Genomic DNA, 23,481 nt, shown 5'->3' with positions numbered 1-23,481 from the left:
CAGTTGCAGCAGGTGGCACAAGGCATACATGTGTGCAGTCAATTGCACCAAGGACATGTGGGAAGCCACTGATGAGGTAGAACCCCTGTTTTGTTTCCTGCTGCTTCTGCAGTCTGTTAGGGAAGCAGATGTGGCGGGGTGTCAGTCCAATGATGGCATCCAGTACTTTGGGCAAAAAGGCAGAGAATGATGATTGTGATATTCCGCCAACCAGGGCACCAGTTGTTTGAAAAGAGCCACTTGCCAGCATATGAAGTACGGCAAGCAGCTTGTTTTCTGTTGGGATGGTGCGGGGTGTCAGCAAAGTGGGGGCCAACTGCGGTTCAATGTTGCGCAGCAGCTGCTGAATGGCAGCCAGTTCAACCAGTACCTCTGGATGATGTTGTGTTCCCTGAGGCCCTGAAGGGTTGGTCTGAGGTGGAATATCCTCTCCTGCCTTCTGCGCTGCCTTTGGGGTCCCTGCTGGTGTTGTTGTAGCTGCTGTTGTTGCTGCTGGGCTCTGCGTCTGCATGCACGCTGGATTAGAATCACCTCCATGTCTCCCTGTTGCTGCTCTGCTGCTCTGCTGTTGCTTCTGTGTGTTCTGATTAAATACAGGTGTGTTTGCCCCATGTTAACGCCTGCCCTGATCCAGGCGTTAAATACGACGCACGGCCGTTTAAGTCATTTTTTGGACTGGACTGCCTACCTTGCATATGATTAACGCAAGGCGGGTTGCCGTATCCAAAAAATGACGCACACGCGGAACTTTGTCGTCCGCGGGCTTGGGCGTCAAAGTTTAAATACGGGGCAACGTTTGCGCTGAATGTGCATCAAAATTTTTTACGCACATTCGGTGCAGATGGAGTATAAATATGCCCCCAAGTTTTAAAAAGATGACTAAGTCCAAAGATAGAAATCTTCACCAGGCAAAAGCACAAAAAGTGCCCGGCTAGCAAAGGACCTTCCTTGAGTGAGAAATTCACATTTCTCCTTCTCTGAGCTTTCAGGTCAAAAATCATTGACTCACCAGAATCCGATCCAGTGGCTACCCAATAATGTGAAGCCCTCTTCAGTCACAGCCTCCTACCTTGCCTCACTGAGGATTTTTGACTTTCAATTTAAAGACCATGGGCCTTATTTATGACCCGGTTTGCCTTTCTCTTGCACCACAGAATGTGGTGCAGGAACAAAACAACTCTTTAGTGAGATGTAAGAAGTCATACAAGGCCACCTTGTGTGGCCCTGCATGGCTTTATAAACCTCAAGTAATGTGATGCAGTGCAAATTGCTGAGTTATATTACTCCGTGCCATGGAGGTGTTTCCATGGGTTTTGCATAGGTGTTCCCATGCAACATCCATGGATTTTGGCACATTCCAAGATTTACAAGGGCTTGTGAACCTGGTAATGCTCCAAAAAGATATGCATACCCAGGAGAGGCATAACGAGGAGAAATATGCTTATTTCTCCTCATTTTTTATCTTTCTATATGTGCTGGATTTAGCAGTACACACAGAAAGAGGAAAAAGCCCCTCAGGATAGTTTTTGTGCAGGAAGGTGTCTGCACTGTCGGTAGGCTGTCTAAAGTGCGCTAGAGCAGGGGAAATGACAGGAATGTGCAGTATACTTTTAAATACTGCACATTCCTGTCCTTTCCCTGTGATGCAGGGTAGCAGAGCAAGATGGCTTGCTTTGCAGCCCTGTGCCACAAAGCCCATAAATATGGGCCCAGGCCCGAAAATACAATTTCCAACTAGGTCAAATCTCCTTTCTGTATTCAGCCTGCACACTATCGCAGTATGACTTAACTTGTACCTGGGTACCAGTCAAGTGCTACCAGATTAATGTAGTTGGAGCTTAACTCATTTATTAATGCTATTTTCACATTAAAATGGTTAGCTTCATAACTCTTGGTGTAATTTGTTTCTGAAAAACTTTTTTTTAGAATTTCAGCGTAAGTACAATCAAGTAGCCACCTGGTCAATTATACAGTCAGCTTCCCAGCACAAAGATTAAGGGGGTCATTCCGACCCCGGCGGTCAAGGACCGCCGGGGCCGGGGTTGGCGGGAGCACCACCAACAGGCTGGCGGTGCCCCGCAGGGCATTCTGACCGCGGCGGTTTGGCCGCGGTCAGAACAGGAAAACCGGCGGTCTCCCGCCGGTTTTCCGCTGCCCTGGGAATCCCCCATGGCGGCGCAGCTTGCTGCGCCGCCATGGGGGATTCCGACCCCCTCACCGCCATCCTGTTCCTGGCGGTTCCGCCCGCCAGGAACAGGATGGCGGTGAGGGGTGTCGTGGGGCCCCTGGGGGCCCCTGCAGTGCCCATGCCAATGGCATGGGCACTGCAGGGGCCCCGTAAGAGGGCCCCACTTTGTATTTCAGTGTCTGCTTTGCAGACACTGAAATACGCGACGGGTGCCACTGCACCCGTCGCACATCCTCCACTCCGCCGGCTCCATTCGGAGCCGGCATCCTCATGGAGGGGTGTTTCCCACTGGGCTGGCGGGCGGCCTTTTGGCGGTCGCCCGCCAGCCCAGTGGGAAACCCAGAATACCCACGGCGGTCTTTTGACCGCGCAGCGGTATTCTGGCGGTTCCCTCCAGGCGGGCGGCTCCCGCCGGCCGCTGGGGTCAGAATGACCCCCTAAGTCTATCCCACCATTAACATACACATTTCTTCATCTCGTGAGCATCCAATTTGTTTCCATACAAATGACAAAATGTCTCTGGACATATTTGACATCTAATGCAATAGTTATCATCAATCAATGAACTGTAATCAGATATCTACGGTTGCAGGGTAAAGTGTTCAACCGGTGTGGGTCCAAAGCAATAGACTGCTTCTGTTCCAAATAATAGTAAAGTGGTGCTAACATATCTTAAGTATATTGAAGCCTGGACTTAGCCGGAATCATGTTGCCATATAATTCGGCATTCATATTACAAATCACCACGCAGCAGAGCCAGACCCCTATTGTAAGTGTTGGGCCTCTTATCCAGTGGAGTGCCACATCCCGTTTTGCTAACAATAAAAGTAACATTACCAAATGCTGTGTTGGTTTTGGTATACTCCAGGACCACCACATCAGGAGCAGTTTGGGATCTGATACCCGACAATTCTTAATTTCTCTACCAGGGCTACCCTCAGTACAGCAGCTACTGTGCTGCATTCTCATGTCAAATGAACAAATGCAGCACCAGTGTGCAGAAGCATGCATGTGTCTCAGAAGTGTCAACCCTCCATAGTTTCATAAGGATGTAGTTCAGTTGGTGTAGGTATTTGAAGTGTTAGAGCATATGTCTGCAATTCATGGGTATGATTTCAAATTGAGGACATTTGCGTTTCAACCAGAGATCCCCTATAACTTTTTCCCACTGCTTCAATACTGTGAGCTGATACAGCGGGCCAAGAGAAAGCGTTAAAAGGGGGCTTCCATTCTTTAGAATGGGGCCCCATGTACTCTGCAACATTTTGGCGCTACTCCTTCAGAGTACATCAATAACATCATGAGAAATTATGCTATTGCCCCCTACCCTGCGCCATGGTGTGCTATATTTTAAATAGGGCGCACACATGGTGGTGGTAGGGGGGTGCTAAGGGGTGCAGGGAAAGCATCACTGCACTTTGTGCAGTGCCACGTTCCATAAATCTTCCCCTTATTCTGTTAAAGAGTGTAAATACAACGTTTCTTCCCTCAATTACAACATGCACTCAGCTAAAGTAAAGGGCTGCTACATTTGAGTCACTATCCAGTGTCCATTGCCAATCACACAGTTAGTCACTGTCACTCAATGTGCAACAGTCGGACTCCAGTTGATTTGAGCCAGATCCCGAGCCATCAGGGGATTCAACCGGGCCGGTATCCTGATAACCTTTAAGAAACTTCAAAGCCTGTTGGGATGTGTGCATAAATGTAGTTTATAACCCTGGTGTACTTGCATTTTGACAGGGTAAAGCATAGAATACTTAACGACCCTATTGCGCAGCAACTTCTTAGCCTCAAAAACTTCCATCTGACATCTTGAAATATCAATGTAAAATCTGGACATATAGCAATATTTGTCATCTAGTAGCACATTGGACCCTGCACTCTGGCTAGTTGGAAGACCATTTCTTTGTCCTCATAGTCCAACAAGTGGGCTATTATGAGTCCCAGTGGTGTACCAGGGATCGGCCAAGAAGCCAGGGAGCAGTGGGCATGTTCAGCCATGAACATATTGGTAAAGTTATATCAGCCAAATGGTTTCAATAAGATGTTTTCCATAAACAGTTCAATTTTGGCTATTGGTGAATTCTGCAATGCCCATATTTCTGAGGTTGTTACAAGATCTTCAATTGTATTTTGCAAGTTTGCGCCGCTTTTGCGTCAAAAAATGACGCTAATGCGGCGATAAAAAAGTATAAATATGGGCCTTTATGTTTGACTGACTGTCACTATCAGCAATTTTCACTTCACGGTCTGCAATCTGTCTGAGTAGCCCTCATTCTGGTATTCCAGTTCCAAGAAGTGGTGCTGTGCAACATGCAGATGTGTCTATCTATGGACTCTGTAAAATTACCCAAGAGTGCAATGACAGAGTCTATCTTTCCCCCGATGGTCACAAGACCCGGATTTAGATCAAGCAAAAGACATGTAGTGCCTTCCTTGGGTGTTGACGCTGTGTCATCCTGAGACATTTGGGCGTCTTGTCAATCCCTCTGGTCTCTTCAGTTGGCCAAAAGTAAGTTTGCTCTGTTGCTGGTCTGATATATATATTGTGATGGAGTGCAGCAATAGATGTCTGCAGGGTCTGTGTTATCCAATATGGTGGGATAAGTGAGATGGGGTGATATAAGCTGGGGCTGCCAGAGTAGTAATTGAAGTGCAGCATGAAGATCACCCATACACCATGGCAAAGGAGATTGCACATCAGGGCTTAGTTTTAAACTGCACGCAGTTATACATGAACAGTGACGATAAGGCAGATCAATGGCTTTGTGTGGTAAGCAGTCTATGTGCAGGATGAGATTATAGCTGGATAGTGGTGGCTACATACACAGTTTCAGACAATATTATGGTACTGAGTGAGCTCCTCTCTCAGCCATTAAAATCAACTGTGCCTTACTTCCATGGGGGACTCAGTGCTACTTGACCTCCCATGCCATTTTTCTTAACTGTCTCTTCATATGATGCATCTGAAGCCGGGCCCCTAATTGGATTTGCTTCTTCTTAACTAACTACTATCAAATGGTCATGATCTTCTCTTTTAAATCTTCCATTGTGCATCTGGGATATAGTGTTTCTCAAGGCTCATCATTGAGCCCTACATCATTCAGCGTATACATGTGTCCCCTAGCTAAGCTGGTGCAGTCTTTTGGACTCAATATTATGTCATATGCTGCTGACACCGAGCTTCAGTCATGAGGAATCTTGATAGGTAACCTCAGAACCTCTTTCTATAACGTAGTCAACTGAATGCAGGAGATCTACCTCAAGTTCAAATCAGAAAAAAAACATTTTCAGTCAACCTAGCTCATTGTTGTCATATGCCTACTTGCTGTCAGAGCTAGGCACCAGCTGTGTCAACATCTGCCAGGAATTTAGGGATTAGAGTAGATCAAAATGTATTATTCTTCTCACAGATTGCTACAGTTTCAGAAATATGTATGTCTTTACTAAAATCCTTCAAATGGAGTTTGCAACCTTTTCCTAAATCAGCACATAAAGTGGTCATCCATGCCTTGATCACTTCCATGCATGATTAAGGGACCTCTCTGCTTCTCTGAACCCCTAAATATTTGCTCCACCAGCTGCAGGTCATGTAGAATGCTGTGACATGACATATCTCGAACATCCCTTTAAGCAATTATATCTCATCCAATTTGAGAAATCTTCATTGGCTTCATAAAAGATTCCAGTTCCAGGCTCTTACTATCACCTTTTGTGCCTCATCATTTACAGAAGAATCATACCAATTCTACTCAAAGCAACCTTAGCCACATCACAAACAGCAACAGCGATATTTATATAGCTTCTAGTATCTCTGCCTTAAATGAATCCATATTGCTGTGGAGAAACTAGATGTTGAATACCTGAGGAGAGCCGAGAGACTCAGATCTTAACATAGATTTTAGGGTCAGAATTAATTGAATAAATGGGTCGGTATGACCCTATTTCCTCAACTCGCTCCTTCTTCTTTAGGAAAATAGTAATATTAGTATAGTTCTAAAAAGCCGGGATGTCACTGTATTTATCAATGTGGGAAACCACAAGCAAAAAGAAAAGAGGGAGCAAGTGACTCTATATATATCTTATACAATTCCAATGGTATAGTACTATCCTTGGCTACTTTCCCTGAAGGAAAAGCCCTAATAGCATCCTCTATGTCATACATCATAATGGTAGCCTCTAAAACCTGCGCATGCATCAAACTCAAATGTAATAAACCTGCCAACTCTAAATACTCCTCTATTTCACTCTTCCTGGATGTTGATGAGTAGCCATAAATCTTTTTACGAAAATCACCAAATTGATCCAATTTAGCTTGCGTGCCACAGTGACATATTCCCACCTAATCCTTAATACAATTTATCACATTCCAATGCCTCCTTTCTGTCATATGATACACTAAAACTCTACCAATAGAGACTCCATAGTCATATTCGAGTTCCTTATTGGCCTTGTATGTGGAGTAACCTTCTCTCTCTGAGCTTGGTCAATTATGCTAGGTAGCTGCAGTTCTATCCAATCTGTTGCTCTTCTGGTTTTTTTCTAAAATGGCCTGAGAATGCCACTGTTCCAGTACCTGTAATTCTAGAAGAAATGTATACATTTTATCTTTCTGTGCTTTATTCAAATACAAAATAAACTGCAAGGTGACCCTGTCTCTATTGGCCTTTAACGTATCCCAAACCACACTGGGGGGAGGATGTAAAGCAATGTTCACCACTACTCACATCTGATAGCTGGAGTGTGACTAGAATAGGATTATGATCCCAGGTAAACTTGGGACAAACCTCAATTTTAACATGCTCAGTCAGAGCTTATGCCATATAAACCATATATATATATATACTGTAGCATTATGTCTATGTGGTGCACAGAAAAAAAGTATATACTTGTCTGTTTGGATTGTGTGTCATCCATGCAGTTGGTTGCATCCATTCTGCAATCGATAATACAATTAAAATGCCCTAATATTATTAGTTCCCCAGACCAATGCGCCAATTATTCAGCATATCAAACATACAAGGGTCATCCATATTCGGGCCACAAAATGCATGGATGGTGTATATATAATGCATGATTTTACTTTGCACAATTGCCCACCACCCCTAAAAATCTGATAATGTTTTGAGTTTTATATTTATATTTAAACTGTCAGAAGCAGTATTTATAATAATATCATATCCCAATTCTTTTAGCAGAGCCCTGTTCTTAAATTCCAAATGGCTCTCCCTAAGACAGAGATATCTACAGTTTAAAGACAGATATTCCTCTTTGACAAAGCAAAGTTTCAGGGTGCGATTCAACACAGCCACATTCTAACACATTAATTTAAACTGAAACATAGAGTATTTATTTCATCACATGCACTCCCATATGTCACTTTCGAGCATGTTTCAATCCAAAAGTGAATCAAATGGGTAAATAGAAAAAAGTTACAATACCTATTATTTTTATCATGCTTACCACCCAAAGCCTACCACAAGGTGGTAAAGAAAAAAAAAAGAAATACGAAAAATACCACCAATCCACCCTCCTCACCATGTCTCGTGGGAAAAAAAAAACTATCCCACCTCCCTGACTGTCATTCCAAAAGACATCCATTAGTGTTACCCAACTCCACTCGCCTATAGAAAGAAAAAGGAAAAATAACATTCAACTGCTAATAATCAATCACTAAGGGCACCTGCAGAGAAGCTAATTAATTACACGTGTGTGTATATGAGTTTATATATATGTTTTCACCAAAAAGAAGTTACACGTTACAGGGACATTATAGTTAGGTTCAGATTTTACACACACAAAACCATAGAAATTCAGCAGCTATAGTTATCTGAAGAAACTATAACTTTTGCCCTAGGGTAACACGCCTCCTTCTCCTCCATGCAGTTTTCTCATCAATTATTTTATTGCAAATATTGCAATGATATTATTAATGATATTATACAAGATGGAATGACTGATGTTTTATGTGGGGTAATGGGCGCACCCCCAGTGCTATTCCCGAAAGGAAGCAACTCTTTGTTGCTCAACCCGTAATCAACATTGCCATCTTCAGAGGAAAGCACATTACTATCATGGTCAATCCCCTCACTATTACCTTCAATACTGCTTGATTAGTATACATTGTAACCTCAGGCTCACTTAATTAGGTGAATGAACTCAATGTTAATTTAGCAGGTTTATCAGGTTTAACAGATTTGGAGGTCATGGCAAGCAGTCAGCACCCTAAGGCAGAGCAGAGAATTAGTGAGCAGAGATCCAGCCAAAATAGAAGTGGCAACATTGTTACCTTGACTGTTGAAATCTTAAGGAACTCCCCTCAGACTCTGAAACTACGTAGTTAGCAAGTGCAAAGAGAGGGGATGCATGCAGTCCAGCCTCACTGACATTAATAGCCTCAGTTAGTACTTCAGCAAATGGTGACACAGTATGCGAGGAGGAACCTGGATCCAAAATGTTGTTTGGTCAAGCAGCAACTCCTGTTTGTTACAAGAGCAATTTCAAAATTGGGTGCATGATCTGAAAGAAGCAACTGCTCTGCACTCTCCTGGGAACAGGCAGAGCTAGCGCTGCTTGCGGTAGTGGCTGATGTCTGGCATCCTCCGTGACCACCGCGGCAAGTGCCCATCCTTGATGGCGCCATGCCAATAGCCCAGATCAGCCAAAGCAAATAAAACCACTAGGGCCCTGATTCAGTGCAGGACTGGTCAATTAAAAGCCTCCTCCCCAGCACCTTTGACAGGTCAGCAAATCAAAACTAGTCAGAAGAAATCAAAGGAACAGCGAGGGAGAAGAAATTACTCGCAGCAACATCAGCCAGCCACCATCTTTTTTCCCCTCTGGCTATAATTTCATTCTATACTAAAACAGTTTTTTTCTTTTGCAACATCAAGAAATATTTCACAAGCGGTCACTTACAAACATTTAGGTAAATTGGGTTTCAATGTGTTTGATTGTTTTTAATTGTATATTTTTTTAAAGCATTGGAATATGAATGCAATATTGCTTATCACATTCGAGGCACTGTTACTCTTACAACAAGTTTGTGTAGAAACAGCATGGGATTGTAAGAAATATGTTATCTGTCTTTATTTCCTGCAGCTACTCTGAGTGTACTATTGTTGGACCTGGCTCTTTTTGCAGGGTCAACCCCAAACTTTTTGCCTCCTTCCTCCTACTTTTACTGACTTGTTTTTGATGGCTTTAGGACTCTGGGCACTTTACCACTGCTAACCAGTGCTAACGTGCATATGCTGTCTGTATAAATTGTGTATGTGTAATTGGTTTTTCCATGATTGGCATATGATTTACTAGTAAGTACTCAGTGAAGTGCACTAGCGGTGTCTAGGGCCTGTAAATCAAATGCTACAGTGAAATACTGCCAAATTTGGTTTTCACTGTTGAAAGGCCTATCTCTCATGGGGGCTGCCTTTAAATATCCTTACAGTGCAGTTTCCCTTTGAGAACAGATAGAAATGTGGTGTTTAGGGTCTCTGAAGGCACAGTTTGAAAAACATCTTTTAGTGAGGATGGTTTTTAGAAAGTGGACATTTTCTTGCTTAAACCATTCTGTGAATCTGCCTGTTTGTGGATTCCATGTCTGGGTCAGACTGACAATTGGGCTGTTTGTGCATCTCCACTAGACAGTGGCACAAAGGGTGCTGGGGTGTAACCTGCATATCCTGATGGTCCATCTGAGCTGGAGAGGAGGGAGGAGTTGTCACTTACACCTGAAAGGGCAGTGCCTGCCCTCACACAATTCAGTCTCCAACCCCCTGGTGTGCATATGGAGGTAGGCCTGGGCAAGGCAGGATCCTGTAAACAACAGAGACTTTTATTTGAAGTTGGGCAACTTCAAAGGCAGAAAGGGGTATAACTATTGGACCCAAAACCCCAGATTTTAGATCACTTCAAGGATTCAAGAGGAACCCCTGCCCAGGAGAAGAGCTGAGGAGAAGTGCTGCCCTGTCCATGACTGTCTTTGCTGGGCTATCCTGCAGCTGCTGCTTCTGCCTGTGAAAGGGGACAAAGACTGGACTTTTTTGTGCATTCCTGCTTGAGAGGCATCTCCAAGGGCTTGGACTGGACTTGCCTCCTGTTTTTGAAGCCTCTAGGACAGTAAAGTCTTCACCAACCAGTTCTGAGTCTGCTTGCTGTGGACTCCAGCTTGCCCGATGGTGCCATTCCAGTTCCTGGGCCCCTGGAAGTGAATTGCTGGAGAAAACATGTGAAACGATTCCGGATGACTCTGAGTGACTTTGCTAACAACGCCGCTGCATAAAACCTGCAACGCCACCTGCACCTGAAGCCGTGGACCTCGCAGAATTGCGACAACCCCACTGACATCGCAGGCCCTGCATCACTGCAGCCACTGATGTCTGCACAAACTTTGGAGTTGGAGTACACCTGACAATCGTGACCCCCGACTCTGTCGCAGCGCAGCCCCTGTGACCTTGTGATGTGATCGCGACCCCTTGAGGTCACCCCACAGCATCGTGACTTCACTAGACTTTGACTCTGCCGGAGGTGCCATGGGACCAAACCCTTGCAACCAACGCCGCCTCACTTCCACCGCTCTGCAGCAAGGACCCAACACTTCTTCGTGAAGCCTCCGCTCCTTTGCCCCGCAGCACTGGAACCGATGCTGCATCGGCTCCAGCGACGCCTAGCTCCCCGACTCCTTGCACCAACCTGTTCTTCCACACTTTTGCTAAGGTACTGTACCTGGGGGTCCGAGTGACTCTGGAAACGCAACCAGTGGTGTTACATTGTGACAACGACTCCATCACAACGCCGCATTATTATCAGATTACAGAATGTGTGCCTTTATGTACTATTTTGTGTTTTTAAGTGCTAAAGTCATATTTTTAATTCTGTATGGAGGATTTTTATCATATTTGGTCTTGTTTATTTAGATAAATATTTACTATTGTTCTAAACCTGTTTGGTGTCTCTTGTGTAGTGTTTCACTGTATTACTATGTGTGTTGGTACAAATACTTTACATATTGCCTCTGGGTTAAGCCTTTCTGCTTGTGCCAAGCTACCAAGGGGGTGGGCAGGGGTTAACCGGGTGTGTTTCTCCTTTACCCTGACTAGAGTGAGGGTCCTTGCTTGGACAGGGGGCAACCTAAATACCAAGCAAAAACCCCAATTTCTAACAATTATAATAAACTGGTAAGTGGTGGGAAATCATCTTAAATATGGTATGTAAGTGCATACTTGATTATTCATTGTTCCCCAGGAAAATTTCCATGATTTGGTTTAATGTAACTCACCTAAGCTATCTTTGCTTTCTGGTGTCCCAATAAAGCAACAAAGAGGCATATTTACAAGTCCCTGGCACCACCTTGCCCCTCCCTAGCATCATTTTGTTTTATGCTAAAGCGGCATTAAGGAGGCCTTTCTCCTGTACCTTATTTATAAAGTGGCGCAATGCTTGCATTGCGCCACTTTGTAAACCCTTGTGCCACATTATGGCAGGGAGGACCAAAAATGGTACAATAACATTTACAACATTTCACTGTGCCATTTTTCCATCATTTGTAATGCCTGCTCAGACCAGGTGTTAAAATGACACACCCATTTTCATCAACGGATCTTCCTGTGCTTTGCTGCACTAGCGTCAGACTTTCTGATGATAGTGCAGCAAAGCACCACTATAGCGTAAATATGTTTGATGCTAATTTCCTAACGACTACCATGGACTGCCAAGGTGTGCTGTACTGTAAGTACGACGCAACCATGGTGCAGGGGTGACACAAGAAAAGTGGAACAATGCACTACTTTCTTGTAAATATGCTCAAAAGTGTTTTCTTCCATGATCAAAATACCATGTTAGCTTATTAGTTTAAGATATTACTATATCACCCTAACTTTGAACACAATTACTAAGGCTTATACGCTTACTTATGAACATCATACAGTTACAGAGAATTGTACTTTGCTTTAGATGTCATGCAAAGTGTCTCTATAAATCCAAAGGGAAACTGTGCACAATTTTGGTACATCTCACAAGTTCTAATGAGACCTGAGAAATGGCTCGAATATTAGGTCAGTTTGCACCATCTGGTCATTTATCTTACAGATGATACATTCTCATCCAGCTCCGTCCTCCCCCCCCCCCCCCCACTCCCCCCCTTGCAAGCTCTGTCAGCATCTCTTCTTTCATGTGATGTTCACAAGGCTATCCCCACCCACTGCTGGAGAATGTTTACTTTGGCACTAGCCAGGGAGGTAGCTCCCCATCTCTGCGTGTGATTTGTGGAAGTTGTGCGCCCCTCCATGTAGTGCAAAAGGGTTGGATGACCTGATAGAACAATTGTCGAAGTGGGGTGGTCATGACTAAAACTGATAGAGCGCCGTGCAGCCTAAAAACACATAGATGAGGTCACAGCATTTCGGCCTACAGCATCAGCATTCGGAGCAGGAGAGCAGGACAAACCAATGTATGTGCAGAGGAGTGTTTTTCTTTTATCAGAAACAAATTCCCAGTTTGAAAAAGAGAAAAGAATGGCACACAGACACCATCAACAACATAGTGGCCCACTCGGCATTCAGCTTTACCAAAAAGGCATCTGCTGAACCGGCAAATGCACTTTCAGAAAAAGGATCCATGCCCGGCAGAAGTGTATTCGTAAATGGGGCATAAAGATTCCTTGTTCGAAAATTTATGACTGTCAACAGGTAAGCATTTATCACCAGTTAGCCATTTCTTGATGGAACTATTACTTATTACTTTACTATAACTGAAAGATTACCTAAGGTGGTAGTATTTCTGGGTGAGCAAAGACAGTACACCTGGTGAAATGAAGACTTATGTTTGCAAACATAAGACAACCTAAAGTTGTACCGAGTTTGCCAGTTTGCTTGGATATGTAAAAAAGAATCTGAGTGCTGAGGCCAATACTAATCGGCATAGATTGCCATGTATGTTTTGGTTTGTCTGCAACAGTAATGAGCAAATACATCATATCAAACTGCGTGCACAAAAGGCAAACCTTTTTCTAACCTTTCATTTGATTACTGTATATACAGAGATGGAAGGACAAAAATTCCACAACTAGAAAAACACATTTTTATGTTTAACGCGAAGAAAATGTACTTACTGACCAATTGTCACGCCAGCTGTGGCCAAAACGGCATCTAGGCATCCAGGTACCAACGGATTTGTTAAAACCTTATAATTTACATCCCAAACCTCTAATTGTGAATGTGCATTGGATGAACGTTACGAAATGAAGTGTGAATCAGATGCAGTACAGGGAAATTGAAGGTGGTTCTAAAATTCTGGAGCCAGTTAGCCAGAACCGAAAAAGCTCTGCCTCATATATAGTTTTTCATAGTTTCATAGTTTTCATATATAGTTTCACAGCCACCTCACTTAGCGACCAGGTCCTATCCAACCCCCTCCCCTCCCTTCCTTCCAAACCTCCCTAATCCCTATGACTCCTCACACTCCTCCCCTCTCCTTCCGCCCCACCGCCCCACTCCTCTCCTTCCGCCCCACCGCCCCACTCCTCTCCTATCGCCCCCTAATTTTGCCCTTAATTCCTATCCTTCTTGCAATGCCAACAACGACAACTCTCCTCTCACCCCTGATGCACCAACTCCTGCTCTCATCCAAAACCTTTCCCCACCTCTGAACCCTATACCCCTACTCCCCTCCCGTTCCCCCACCTCTCCCTGCCGTACACTGCCTAGTGCACCCCCTCCTGTTTCCTTCGAGCTACCCAACATGCCGTGCTCTCCCTCACTCTCTCTGGAAAATAAGCTAGGCTCTCTAATCACCGCCATCTCCCAACTTGAAGCAACCATTTTAGTTTTAAGCTCCAAGATCTCGACTTTCCCACACACCTCAATTCCTTTGACAACCACTCACCCTTCCACGAGATGCACCTCACCCCCACATCCCATTATAGCTAAGCATAGCCTGTCGTCTGCAAATCCACACAAGCACTCGAATGCCACCCTTCCTTCACTTTCACTTCCCAGTAACCCTGTTATCTACTCTATTCCGACCATCTCCTCTGTCAGAACCACTCGCCCACCTAAATCCCGAGCGCCCTCATATAAGTACAATATCCCTATCACCCCTCATAGCCCAAGTGCCCCATCACCAAAACAGTTGTGTCAGAGCTGCGCTGTTTGCTCCACAACTGCAGATCTGCAATAAAACACAAACTTGAAATCTCCGATACCATCAACTTGCACAATATTGACATGCTCTTCCTCACAGAGACCTGGTTCAACGATACCTCTCACTCTATGTTTGATCTCCTGGTACCCACAGGCTATTCTATACTTAGAAATGACAGAATTGACAAAGTTGGGGGAGGTGTTGCAGTCATCTTTAGAAACTCCCTTCAACTTAAGGCTCTTCCTAACAGCTCCTTCCACACTTTTGAATGCCTATCTCTTGAGCTTCAATTGCACCACCGCGCACCTCTCAGATTCCATGTTATTTACCACCCACCTGGTAGCAGCCCTTCGTTTATGGAGGAACTCACGGACTGCATCAGCGACCAATACACGCAAAGTGACAATCAGATCTTCGTGGGTGACTTCAATGTCCATTGGGGCTCGCCTCAAGACACCTATGCGAATCTGCTGGCCACCTTCCTCTCTGCAAACGATCTTAGCCAACACTGCACAGAAACAACACACTCTAAAGGCTCAATCCTGGACCTTGTTATTTCTAAAGCAGGCTTGCTGACTATCGCTACCCCTATCCATGTAGACTGGTCAGACCACCTCCTCATCCCATTCTCTATTCACCTATCACACTCTATAACTCTTGGCCAGCCCAAGAGGGCTACTTCCTGGTTCCGTGACACTAAAAATATTGACCTCAGCACCCTCTGTGACTCTGCTTTGCTATCACTTCCAAGGCTAGACCCGGACCTAGATGTTAACGAACTCACCTCCCAATGCCTCACAGTCCTTGCAGTCGAAAGCAATAATGTCGCTCCGCTCCAAAGCAAAAAGAAAAGGCCCACTCCCTCAGCACCTTGGTTCAACAAATCCCTCTATCAAGAAAGGAAGTTCCTAAGAGCCCTTGAGAAACAATGGAGACAAGCGCCCTCCACTGAAAATTTGGCCACTCTTCGTTTAGCAAGATCCAAGTACCACAAGCTCATCTTCCTTGGAAAAGCGTCGCACTACAAATCCCTCCTTGACTCAGCCAAAAATAGACCCAAAAAACTATTCGACCTCATCAAGAACCCAAACAGCTCTCACCCAACCTCCAAATTGGAAGATTCCACAAAGAAAGCAGCGGAATTCGCTGTATTCTTTGACGAAAAAGTAAAATCACTTGTAGATCAGGTCATTCATCCTACCCCTACAGAGGAGCGCAAATCCTTAACCATTTGGCAAAACTTTGACCCCATCTCTGACGATGCTCTCCTTAAATGCATCCTTGATACAAAGCCCTCTAACCACTCTCTTGACCCCATCCCTAGTGCCATTGCCATTGACTTCTATACTAATTCTCTTTCCTATTGGACCACTCTGGTCAACCTCTCCCTCAGTCAAGGCTCTCTTCCTGTTTCCTTCAAAACTGGGCAGGTCACCCCTCTGCTTAAAAAACCTACTGCTGATGCGAACGACCTCAACAATTACCGTCCCATCACTAACCTACCCTTTCTTGCAAAAATCACAGAAAAATGTGTAGCGAAACAACTCTCTCGCCATATCAAGGAAAATGATCTTCTTGACAATTTCCAGTCCGGCTTCATTCAAAACTGCAGCACTGAAACAGCCCTGCTGCTAATGATTGATGACGCGCTGCGGATACTCGATTCAGGGGAGTCGTGTCTTCTAATTCTTCTCGACCTTTCTGCAGCCTTTGACACTGTCAATCACAACACTCTCCTTAACACTCTTCAACAGAGAATGGGCATGGAGGGCACTGTGCTCAAATGGTTTGCCTCCTTCCTCTCTGATAGATCCCAAATGATCAAAATAGCGAACAGTCTTTCAGCTCCTTTAGCGGTCAGTCAAGGTGTTCCTCAAGGCTCCATACTGGCACCCACACTGTTCAATCTCTATTTAGAACCGTTGGGAAATCTCCTGAGTAAATCCAGGATCCACTATCATCTATATGCGGATGACACTCAGATCTACCTCAAGGTGGCCTCCACTCACGATCTCTCCTTCCTTAGCTCTACTCTCGACTCCATTCAAAACTGGATGGTAACTCATCAACTGATCCTGAATCCCTCCAAAACAGAATTCCTCCTCCTCTCCTCCTCACTTTCTCATCCCCCAGTGCAAACATGGATGGATCAGATCAATCTAATGAACAATAAGCCCATCATTGTCGAGAGCGCAAAATCCCTTGGTGTCACTCTCGACAAAAAACTCAATCTACTCTCCCACATCGACTCCATTGCAAAGTCTGCTCGACACCAACTGCGCTTTCTTTGGGGGATTCGTCGCTTCTTCCCGGAGCATGACCTTAAAACCCTGGTCCAATCGCTGGTTCTCTCCAGATTGGACTACTGCAACTCTCTTCTTACTGGCCTTCCCAAATCCCACCTTTCCCCCCTGAAGTCTATTCTCCATTCAGCAGCTCGTTTCATATATGGGGCCAAAAGAAGCGACCACATCACACCCATTTTATCCACCCTCCGTTGGCTTCCCATAGAGGCAAGATCTATCTACAAAACTGCATGTATCACCCACAAAGCCTTGCACTCCTCCTCCCCTCGCTACCTGGTGAATAAACTGAAACTCTCTGGGGGCTCCAGACCATCACGTAATGCAGGAAAGTTACTGCTTGAACCTCCCATTTTCAAGAAGGAAAGATCGATGGCCCAATCCTTTTCAGGCAACGCGGTGAGAATCTGGAACTCACTTCCGCCTCAGCTTCGGACCACCACCTCTTCCCAGGCCTTCAAAACTGACCTCAAAGCTCTCCTCCTTCAAAGACACTTCCAAATTAAATTCTAGTTCTCTGTTTCCTGAAGGAAGTCCTTCCATTATAGGAAATTCTGTTCTCCACGCCTATAGAAGTGCCTTCCCAGGGTGTTTTTGCGTTTTGAGTGTCTGCCATTTAGTGCAGTTTTATACCTCTACCTGTATTTTGTACTCTTTTGTATCTTGCACACGGCACCTTTCCTTTTACAACGTATCATTTGCTACCTCTTATATCTTGTTTACTTTTGATACATGCACAACGGCCACCACTGCCTCATGTAACGGAACTATTGTTTGAGTGTTTTGAGTGTCCACCATTTATTGCAATTTTTTTTTACCTTTACTCGTACTTTATGTGCTCTTGTAACCTGCACACGTCACTTTTTCCTTTCGTAACGTATCGTTTGCTACCTCGTGGACTTTTTTGCTCTTGATACTTGCACAATTTTCACTATTGCCTCATGTAATGTAACGTTTGTTTTTGTAACAGGCTCACTTGTAATTCTTCTCCTCTTGTATCTCTACTTTGCCTATTGTGAAGCGCTCTGACACCCTCGGGTATAGTCCGCGCTATATAAAAACGCATTAAATAAATAAATAAATAAAATAGTTTTGCCAGAACTAAGGGACTGCTGCCATAAAGAGGGAGGGTGGACAAAATGCGCGAGGGGGCAGATAATGCAAACTTTGGCCCTGAATGGCCGGGGTCATGCAGAAATCGATGGACCATGAATAATAATTTAACCTTAATTCTCTGGCAGATGGTGCAGCTCGCAGCGGCCTGGGTAGCTTGGTCGTACCTACACGGCTCAAAGACCAGTCTGAGAGCCAGATAATGAAGACGCTGTAGTTTGGCCAGTGTCTTAGAAGACAGGACCAGACAGTATGCATGTATTGGTGTTAATTGACAGTGAGTGGAATGGAAGCTGGGAAATGCAAATAGATCATAAGCCAGCCTCTATAACTTGTGGGTAGATGCTAAGATATTATAGGATCGTGACCCTAAATTATTTTAAGTACTCGCAAATTTAATGAAATAGCAGGAATTGACAGGATGAGGAGGTGAGTTTATTAACAACATATTTTCACAGGTACAAACAGCGTAATTTGAGGGATTTATGGTTAGAAAAAACATCCCCAGGGGTATATTCAAATGGTAAAATTCCTCCAAAATATGGATATTTTTCTTAAAGGCCATAACCATGCTAAATTATGTCTAATACATAAATGCATTAGTAGAAAGCAAAGTGCTTTCTAACGAAGATTACTTACAGGATAAGTATGCATATACATATGTATGTATGTTGTATTTGCGGTGCTTAATCTGTGCTTGTTGTTTCCGGGGCAGGACACCAGCACTTATTTTTGAAGGCCGGCACTTATATTTCTGCCTCAAGAATTTACTGCGGACGGAGGGAAAGAAAAACGAAAAAGCGTCACAATTGGAGAAAGCAGAACGCGGCAAGAGTGAGCTGAAGGGGCAGGGAGTGGCTGTAAATTGACTGAAAAGGCCCGAGATGGCTTCAGGATTATGCTGCCTCATTATTTAGTGTTCGCACATTTAACTGCAGCAGCCACGTGTTTAAGGGGAGGGCTTTGGGCACTGGCATGTTCTTATTCACAAATTAAGCTCTACATGGTCAATAGGAAGCATAAAGTCAACAAGTAAAGCAGGGGATGCTGGGTTGTTAACAGTTAATATGTTGTGATGGTGTTCGTTAAGGAGATGAGTCTTCAGCTCTTTCCGAAAGTGGAGCATTGTTGGAGCAATGCTGATGGGCAGGATGTTGTGCTTCCAGGTCCTGGGTGTATAGATGGAAAAAGTCTGCTGTCTATTTTTTTTTTTTTCCACTTGATGTTTTCCACTTTATAATCTCTAGCCTGACTGTGTTCTGGTTGCAGATGTGGGCTGTCTGCAAGATTCGTGGGGATGCAGGTCATGGTGACTTTGTAAATGATGAAGGGGAGCCAACAGAGTTTAAGCAGGATGTGTGTGACAATATTTTAACACTTTAGTAGTTTTTGGTATAGTAAATTGTCACAAATGTGTGTGCCTTTTATATTGCTAGTTTAACTGATAATTTAGTTTTATTGGTTACTTTGATTTATGGTTTGTTTTTGTTGGATAGTGGTCATTTAGTTAGATTTTTTTTCACTTCTTGGATTTTATGATAAACGGTAGTTAGTGTTAATTTCATAAAATGCATTTCTAGTTTTTGTTATTGTGGATGTATTATGTATGTATATGTTTAAAATAATTTATTTACATAGTACACGTTGTAAAGATTTTTAAAATAATATTTTGTTGTATTGAAGTCAATATTTTTCAGGGTGGTTTAAGTTTATAACGTTAGTATACTTATATATTTTTTAAGTTAATTTTTATTCTTTGGTTTACAAAAATGATGTTATTTCAGTATTTAGTAATGAAATGTCCTTATTGTTGGTGATAATAATGTAGTCTATAATGTATATTGCAATTAATATGGTTATTTGAAGGTAACAATATTTTGTTTTTGAATATTTTTGTTATTGATATAAGTGAAAATAGGTATTTTAACTGTGATATTTTGGTTCTCGATATTTGTGTTTTTTTAGTTAAGTATACGAAAGCTATATTTGTGTGACTGATATTTAATTTCCAATATTTTTGTAAATTGATATATTGCTATCGATAATATGTCATTGATCGCCACATTGATAACTGAGCAAATATAAATCTGGTCAAAAGAATGTTAATAACATTGTCCTTCAAAATTCAAAAACATTGAAATATTTGATAGTGTATTCACAATTAATTTTGTTTTGTTGCAGTTTAATGTCTATCACATGTTTAAGGTAAGGGTGGGCGTAACACATGTAATTCAATGTAGTGTGATCACGCAGAACTACCTAAAATTTCAGCAAGTCTATGCTTGAATTACACAAGAAAGGCAATTCTAGTTTTAGGGCTATTTCTTATTGCAAAAATGCCCTGTCGTCAGTATGCATTTTGCGCTAAGAAATACTGCTTAATGCAGCAGAACTCTCTTGCAAATATGCTCTTGGAGTAGGATTTTCCCCCCTCACTCACTGTACAGAGTCTAAGGTACCATAAATAATCAGAAGAAAACATATAAGAATTTCTAATATTTGTGTAACTATAGTGCTGTGGTGCTGCAAATGCTAATTCACTTTGTTTACATATGGACCATTTGTTTGCAAAAGTAAATGCAATAAACATCGTTGTTGCATTGAAAATTTCCCAGATCTTTTATATGTTGAGCTGTTCACATATCTTAGCCTGAGACCACCAAGGTCTTCACTACGAGTCAGGTGGGGCAGAATTATCATCTGGAATTCCGCTTGCCTGATTATAAATGGGCTGGTGTTCCTGCGGCGGAACACTGGAACCAACTTTACAGCCGGGAAAAAACTGTCGATAAAATCACTTAAGGCTTTGGCTGTGATAGCCTTAGCCCCCGTCCCTACTGAGTGTTTTTGGCAAGTGGGGGGAACTATATGTTCTCCCCTCTAGGGAGCTATAAGTCCCCCCCACCCTTACCAAGGCAAGTTTTTCCTCTTCCCCCATATCCCCTCAACCCACTTCCCTCCAAATTCGCCCCCCACCTGTCCCCAACCTACATTTACTACCTTCTCAGGACAGTTGATAAAGGTGAGTGTTAAACTCCAAGAAACAGGGAATTCAATGTAGTTTCAAACTAGTTAAAACCGGGTTTGCAAGGTTATTCCTCATTCCATGGAGTTTAATTCATAACGGCATGGTACTGGCAGGGTGTTACTGCATGGTACAACAGCATGTAGAACTTGCACTAGTACCGTGAAACTCATAATGAGGGCCCAAGAGTGTATATATTAAAATGGATCTGGTTTATCTCATGCTGCGGTATTCATTAAAAAAAATCAGATGGACCTATTAACAGGGTGCACACAACTAAAAGTAGGTGTTTGGGAAACTATTAACTCACCAGTAGAACTTAGAGCATACGTTTCAGCAAGAATTTGTATATCTAGTAGTACTGACAGAAACGTACTAATGCATGCAACCACATCCATGTAAAAGTGCACAGATTGTTTGTGCTGTGTTTCTGTGTAACCTGGTTCTTACCTGTCCCCTGTTTGTTATTCCTCCCAGGTTTGTAGTGCCATAAAAGTATGTATCTATGTAGTAATGCAAAAACAAAAGAGAGATAAAAAAGCATCATCTCACTGGAAGAAGCCTGCTAAGGCAATTCACAAAAATAAGTGTGTGTACTTAGCCAATACGTGTCTGACTTGACATGTGTGCCGTATTTAATTTTGGCACTGTAAAAGGGGGTGGCAATCTAAAAAAAAAGTGAGTAGGGGATATAACCTTGTCACGGGGAGTTATGGAGAGAAGCAGTACCCTGTAACCTTGCAATGGTGGACATGGACATTTTAAGGATTTTGGGGTCCCTGGCCCAAACGTATTTTGGGGGCCCCTGCTCAGAACAGCTTTGAATTCATGATCCCGTTTCAGCTCTTTCGTAACCTATTTAGCCAGGTCACTTACAGTGCACAAGCACACTTGTCCACATTTTAAATATGTCTACATCTAATATTCAGAGACAGTGATGTCTCTTTTCAGTAGTGTAACACAGCAGCTTACTAATATCATTGCAAATTATCTCTGTGCCACCCTCCGACTTTTCAAATGTGAGGTCCTCTTTTGATCTAAAAGACATTTTTTATGAATGTTGCATGAAACACAATATTTCTCTGCAAAATGTCTGTAATAGACTCTCGTGCATCACCAACATTAAAAATATATTGAAAGAAACAGAATTGATAACAATCTGTTTAAGAATTAGTTGGTGTCATCAGGGCAAGACTTTCTACAGAACGAAGCTGGCACCATCAAGGGGTCCCGTTGAAGGCTGGGACCCTAGGACAGAGTTTACTTTGCCCATGCCTTGATAAGTCTCTGATGGTGGAGGAGGAGTAAAGCTCAAAACGTGTTTAGGGCGCATTTACTTATGCTAGCTGACTATCAAAATTCTCAGACAGTGTATAATGTGTAGGTAGCTGAAGTAAAGGTATAAACGAAACATTATTATCTTTAACATACAGTACTGAAAAAGTAATAGTACATTAGTAGTAACATAATGATCACCTATAGAAGATTTAAAGTCAATAGCTGTATAATACGTTGTCTGATATTTATAGAAACAATTGCAATAATAAATGAAAAGACGGGCAAGACACACATTGTATATCTAATTTACCTTAATTACATCTTCAGGCCATGATTTCATCACAGTTGCAAGATGTCCCCGGTCATGGATTGTAATAAAAAGACCTCTGCAATGTAAATGACATTTGTTATGCATATGCTTACGTAAAACATAAGCCATTTTAAGAAACATTTTTATTCTTTATGTAAATCATGTTTAAACTAAAACGTGTAACAGTGAATGCCCTGATTTTACATGGGAAATTATACATTTGGTTTTAAATTGGTTTTATTCTGAATCCGTTTACTCTCCTTAAATTCACTGATAACGTATTTTAGGAACTATGCACTCTTGTGCCAGGAGTTGATACTCTTTGTTTACATAGAAATTGTGACTAGCCAGTGCTGGTAGCCACTTGTATGTGAAAAGCCCTCTGTCCTGAACTTCAGGCCACAACTTTCAATATCCTCTGCTGGTAACTTCTTAAAAATATGAATTTCAAAATACTTAATCAGCTTAATATTCAGCTTTGATCCATTAATGCTAACAGACCATTTGGTATAATGCGTTCCATAAGTTACTTACAACATAAGATACTACTATGTGTGTGCTAACTCCTGCCTGTACATAAGCGTTGCACCCACCTTAGCTCCTGTAATCAGCTAGACAAACACACCTCTTGATATTAGTAGTTGGCGGGTGACCACTGCTAATATTAAAATGTGACTTTATGTCACTCCTTTGGCCCGCTGTCTACTGCTATTGTGAATAAATTACACAGCAAGAAGTGTAAATGGAGGAAGACTGCTCGAGACGTCAAAGTCAGACTACAATATATTGCTTTAAGCATACCTTCAGGAAATGATCAGTTGACTACAATTATGATTGGCAGGTGTTCACGTACTATGAGTAATTCATTTGTTGCGGTAAAGAGCGCAGAGTTCTTCTTATCTCAGGATAATGCATTTAAGCAATAGATATTTCAGGGTACTACCCATTTTGCAGCACAAAGTTTCAATACAGTCTTCGTCTGCCTGGGACACATTCCTGTGGTTTCTTGGTCTTACTGGTAATTCTTGCAACTCATCCTTTAGCTGTAAGGTTCCTTGCCATGTGAGTCTGCAGCCTATCAATACAGGTTTGTCGTCATACTGAAGTTCAGGAAGCACATGGG

At 42.9% G+C, this 23,481-nt stretch overlaps 1 protein-coding gene across 1 annotated transcript in view; it reads right to left on the bottom strand.

The window, feature by feature from the left end:
* Positions 1-23,481, bottom strand: part of ME1 (malic enzyme 1) — a 1,525,515-nt gene that overhangs the window by 932,793 nt on the left and 569,241 nt on the right. The window contains exon 4 of the mRNA XM_069235609.1: positions 22,359-22,434. Coding sequence (XP_069091710.1) covers positions 22,359-22,434 — 76 coding nt within the window. The remainder of the gene's footprint in view (positions 1-22,358; positions 22,435-23,481) is intronic.

Source organism: Pleurodeles waltl, chromosome 5 (genome assembly GCF_031143425.1).
Source record: "Pleurodeles waltl isolate 20211129_DDA chromosome 5, aPleWal1.hap1.20221129, whole genome shotgun sequence".
In the NCBI taxonomy this organism is placed as follows: Eukaryota; Metazoa; Chordata; class Amphibia; order Caudata; family Salamandridae; genus Pleurodeles; species Pleurodeles waltl.
This window is presented reverse-complemented; position numbering and strand designations above follow the sequence as displayed.